Source organism: Ipomoea triloba, chromosome 15, assembly GCF_003576645.1.
Source record: "Ipomoea triloba cultivar NCNSP0323 chromosome 15, ASM357664v1".
In the NCBI taxonomy this organism is placed as follows: domain Eukaryota; kingdom Viridiplantae; phylum Streptophyta; class Magnoliopsida; order Solanales; family Convolvulaceae; genus Ipomoea; species Ipomoea triloba.
In genome coordinates this window covers 20376291-20381596 of record NC_044930.1, presented here as the reverse complement: position 1 = coordinate 20381596, position 5306 = coordinate 20376291, and the positions used below count along the sequence as shown (strand labels likewise).

The window sequence follows — 5306 nt, the reverse complement described above, 5'->3', positions numbered from 1 at the left end:
TTTGCTTTTGCTGTCATTTGGTAGTAAAAATTACAGGTGCATATTAGAGCATCTACATTTGTTATTTTTTGGGATTTTTGCAGCTTTAATGCATAGGTGGAGAGAGAAGAAGAGAAAGAGGGAAAATTTACTACAAAGTAATGTATTTTTGTGGGACTCATTATCCCACAAAAAAAAAAAAATTGACTGCTTTGCCTCTAGTGCACGTCACAAGCACCTGGCACGCAACGCACACGCCAGCTATGCACGTAAGTACTTATTTGGTTTTTTTCTTGGCAGTTGTCCACGTCAGTTAGGCACGTAAGTACTCATTTGTTTTTTTTTCTTGAAGAACCATTGAAAAACCCAAACAAATAGGATTGCTGTTTAGGCCATCCCCATTTGTGGGTTCTAGGGAATTTTCGAATAGTAAAATCTAGAAAATGGATTTTTAACAAATGTGAGGGGTGGTATTTAGGTGGTTTTTTCTCCTGCAAAGGGGAGATTTTGGCAAGTTTTGTAGGTTACATTGCGCCTCACGGCTGCAGTGAGGCACAGTTCTCGCTCCCGCCTGGGCATGTAAATGTAAATTTTTTTTTTCAGCGTTTTTTTTCCTCCACTCTCATTTTCTCTTTCCTAATCACACTTGCAAAATCTTCTAAAAACCGGTAACTATTGAGGAAGGCCTTATGCAACTTGCAAGTTGCAATCCACGGTGGAAAACAAAGAAAAGAAAAATTATTTTTTTTATTTCACCTCACCTTGAATGTCTAGACTTTGAAGGTTGAGGACAGCCTTACACAAAGCCTTACATTTATAAGTTCCAAAATTTATTGGCACAACCTAACATTGAATAACCATTATTACAATATATTCTGAATCCAATGGCTCTTCTAATTGATGAGTAAATCATCATGCTGAACAACTATTATTACAAGATTCGTTAAAGTCATTGGATCAAAGAGTGAAACATAGTGACTCATCAAAATTGCTATGAAAATGTACTTCTAGTCTTATCTAGCTGACATTGTAATATGAATCAATGATGGCATCTGCAAGATATTCGCACTTCGCTGCAGATAAGCCAGCCAAGGATATTCTTCCATCTAAGGTCATGTATACATGCCACTTATTCGTCATGTTTTCACTCTGATTAGTCAAAAGAAAGAAAAAATGAATCAGATGAAACTACTGGTGAATACATGCCGGCATTGGTATACAAGTCTGAAACGGGGTGTTGTGCACTGAATTAAATAAATCAAGATTGGCAAATATATAAGAGATATCTAGCATTATAAAAGTAAAGAGTAAGAAGAAATGATAAAACGTAAGTTTATGGGGGAATCACCTGAGCTTTGTTCAGGCCGGTAAAGGAAAACATGCCAATCTGCTTCAGAATAAATGTCCAGTCCTTCCCACTCTTGTCCTTCGAAGACAGGCTGTCGTATAGTTTTTGCCTCACACTCTTTATCCTCCCTGCCATCATTTCCATCTCTTGTTTCCATTCATTGAAGAGCTCAGGGTTTCCTACGACATTGGCAACAATCCTAGCTCCGTGTACGGGAGGATTTGAGTACATTGGCCGTGCCAGCCTCTTCAGTTGGCTTTTCACCCTATGATAAAGCACACGTACATATTAATAGTTTAAATCATAACATAAACATTTTATTGGCTCTGACACGAAATTCTAATTGCAACAGTCCTAGCTCCATGTATGGGAGGGTTTTGTACCTTGCTGCTGCATCTGCTGACGAGCAAACAACATTGATAGCTCCAATCCTTTCAGCATAAAGACCCAGATTCTTACTGTATGACTGTGCAACAAGCAGCTCCAACCCGCGTGCAGCAAACATTCTCACGGATGATGCATCTGCATCGAGGCTACCACTCGCAAATCCCTGCAGTACAGTATAGAATTGAAAAATGATTTGGACTGTGGTACAATTCAATGGTAATGTATTCTCATTCTGAAACACTGCAAAGCTATTAAGTAACCTTAATAATTCCAGTCACATATCTGATACTTTTGATCTCCAAACAAATTTGAATAATGTGAACTACAGTCCAGAGTCCAGAACATGTATAAGAAAATACCTGATAGGCAACATCAAAAAACGGAATGTGGTTCTTCTCTTGGATTAAGTCTGCAATCTTTTCCCACTGTTCAGGTGTAGGATCAATACCAGTTGGGTTGTGAGCACATCCATGCAGCAAAATGAATGATCCATCTGGGGCAGCCTGTTAACAACTAGTGGCATAAGATTTAGAATGTGATTCATGGAAGAAGATGAAATTACAGTAAATACCCCCTCTGTTTTATATACGTCAGACAGATTTTTTTTCCACGCACTATGGTTTGTTGAGTAAAATAAAACAAAGAAATGTAATAACTCGGAATTTCCAAGCAAGAATGATTGAACAGCCAACTTTAATTGCATAAGGGGGATTGGAACATATTGCTCTTAACTCTAAAATTTCCAAACAAAAATGATTGGAACAAACAGGTGTAATTGCATAAATGAGATGGATTACAGCAGCCTACAGCTGCATGAGTGTGACACAAATATACTGTGCAATATATAGCATCATACATACAATGCATTTCCTCTTCCTAAATGAATTAAACTCTTTTTATGAGGAAATGGCATGAATAATTACTGCAGCAAGTCTAATTCACAGTAGAATGGGAAAGAAAAGGTGGAAAGGGTTGTATTCCAGAATATTTTGAGCTTCTCTTTAGGTGACTATCTACCAGTGAGGCCACCCAACAGGGAAAAACTATAAACTCTCATACAGAAATATTAGGAAGTAGGAAATAAAAATGATTTCCAATTTCAGTTTTGCTTTTTGGCAGTTAATATGAAAGAGATGTGAAGGCAACAATGACCTTTATGTCTTCTAACATTCCTTCAAAATCCAAACCAACTGTTTTTGGATCATAATAGCGATATTCAGACCAGGGTACTCTGGCATCATTGAAAATATTCTTGTGATTACCTGCAATAATAATAATAATAGCATCATAATCAGGATTTAAAAATACCAGAAATAAATTCAAAAGAACTATGATGCACACCCCATGTTGGAGATGATATCAGAACTTTTGAGCCAGGGAAATAACGCTCTATCAGTGCTGCTGCAAGTCGTAAGGATCCAGTTCCTGAAAGACCCTGAACAGTTGCAACCTAAAATAAAACAAAGAAAATATGTTATACTGAACAGAAACAAAATGAAATAAAGTTCACGCTGATGCAGAAAAATATTTCTTATGAAGAAAAGAAACAAGATGTGTGATACCCTTTTTTGTTGAATCACTTCGTTGTCAGCACCAAACAACAACTCTGCTGTGACTTTGTTGAACGCAGCCAAACCTTCTATTGGAAGATACTGTGCATTGTGACTAAGCAGTGAGAAATCCATGACAATCAAAATGGTTCTCTCAAAATATGAAATTTAATCATCACAGATGTACCTCTTTGTTTTCTCCCCTCTGTAGCATAAGGTTCTCAGCCTATGCGACATGAGTCACAATGTAAATGAATATAAAATCCAAATTAGTCCTTTTTTGCCTCTCATTCAGACATTAAACTACAGAGCTAACCAAATACTATGCTTTTGAAGAGGAATATGCAAGACAAATGGATGTATTTCATAGGTTATTGCCCCATTAATTGAACTGAGGAAGATGAACTTACCTTCTTGACAACATCAAGAACATAAGGTTGAAGTTCCTCAGTACGGTATGCTCCAACTCCAAGATTAAGTTTCATTTCATCAGTATCAGCCCTGAATGCTTCAGATACTCCAAGGATGGGGTCAGGTGGAGCCATTGTAATGCCCTCAAAACGAGAAACATTAACGGCGGCTACCATTCTCATCCGACCATGAGACTGTACAAAAGATAATAATCAGCTAAAAGTAAGATTTCCAATACAAGAAACACCTGTTTAATTACAGCAGGAAAGTTTATGTCTCTGTTGTACCACCCCCAATCTCTCTACAATTATGATGAATTAATACATTAGTTTTATTCTTTAAAAAAAAAACAAAAATACATTAGTTTTATAGTGAATCAAATTAGTCAAAGCTAGGCAATCCCTACGTTCACCAGATATAATTGAAAAATATGCCATTTCATAAAAATCCTTTAGCAAATCAAAGGGACACCTTTGTCGCGTTGCCAAAAAGCGCGCACTGGCCATAGTCGCGAAGCTTCGGTTTAGCCTGGTCAGAGAAATGAGAGGAGAAACACATTTTACCACGTTAAAACAACCAAATCCAACGCAATTCAATCCCATATTCGCAGAAAAGTGATTCAACACAGAGCAATTCTACCACTCCAATTGATCACTAACCTTTAGCTTATCCTGCAAAGACAGCGAAACCGATGGAGAAGCAGAGGCGAGAGTGAACGCCGTAGAAGCCATCGTAATCTGGATCACAGGAAATCCCAAACGGATAAGTCGATAACAGATTAGTAGCGCGAAGTTCCAAACATAAAGTCTGAACCTGATCTACGAATGAATCGGATTAAAAAATGCAGTGATAAAGCGAATGAAACAGTAACATGAAACCAAAATTATATAGAAATGTAATCAAATCTGTATCACTAACAGGATAAGAAAGCGAATTAGAGAGACAAATATTGGCTTAAAGAAAGATTTTATGAAGAACAAAGATCAGAAAGAGAGAGTAAAATACACCGTACCGGAGAAAGAGAGTTTTGCAGGAAAAGGAAGAGAGAGGGACTGAGATCTCAGCGGTACACGAGGCCTCACACTCCCGTCAGCTTCTTCTTCTTCTTCTTCTTCTTCAGATGCTCTCTTCCCACTACTCTCGACACGTAGATATGGAATGCACTTTACTCTCTATATATACGGAGTATAAATTATGGGCAATTGTTTAATACACATTTAGACTTATTGGTTTCTAAAAATCCTAAATCACACAAAAAATGATATAATGTCTTCCTCAATTCTTAAGTTTTTTCACAAATATTTAGGTTCATCTACGACGGGAAGGAAAAAGAAAAGTAAAAAACCAAATGTCAAAAAAATCGCCTCTGAGGCAGCTTTTTCTCACTAGGCGGGCTCTGCCAAAACTCATTATTGCAGTAGAAAAACATCACAAAAAACTCACTCCCCCATTTGTATTAAAATTTGTGGGTTAGTTTTTTTTGCCTAAAAACTTGTGTCAAAATGAACAAATGGAGAAGGCCTAACAACAATGTTTTAAATTTGACTCCATGTAAAGATGTGTATTGACTTTTTTTAATTTGACTCGATTAACTATAAATAACATATGTTTGGGTGTGTTTGTTTCGCACA

The 5306-nt window shown here is 37.1% G+C and overlaps 1 protein-coding gene across 1 annotated transcript; it reads right to left on the bottom strand.

The window, feature by feature from the left end:
• Nucleotides 1–706: 706 nt before the first annotated feature.
• LOC116007293 (aspartate aminotransferase P2, mitochondrial) lies at nt 707–4845 on the bottom strand. The gene is made up of 12 exons (XM_031247933.1): nt 4688–4845; nt 4335–4412; nt 4147–4203; nt 3675–3869; nt 3452–3490; nt 3277–3366; nt 3056–3164; nt 2867–2976; nt 2074–2217; nt 1711–1877; nt 1328–1592; nt 707–1128 (listed from the first exon to the last, which is right to left on the bottom strand). The coding sequence occupies exons 2-12, from the start codon at nt 4404–4406 to the stop codon at nt 997–999; spliced, it is 1380 nt and encodes a 459-aa protein (XP_031103793.1). The 5' UTR covers nt 4407–4412; nt 4688–4845; the 3' UTR covers nt 707–996.
• Between the last annotated feature and the right edge of the window lie 461 nt (nt 4846–5306).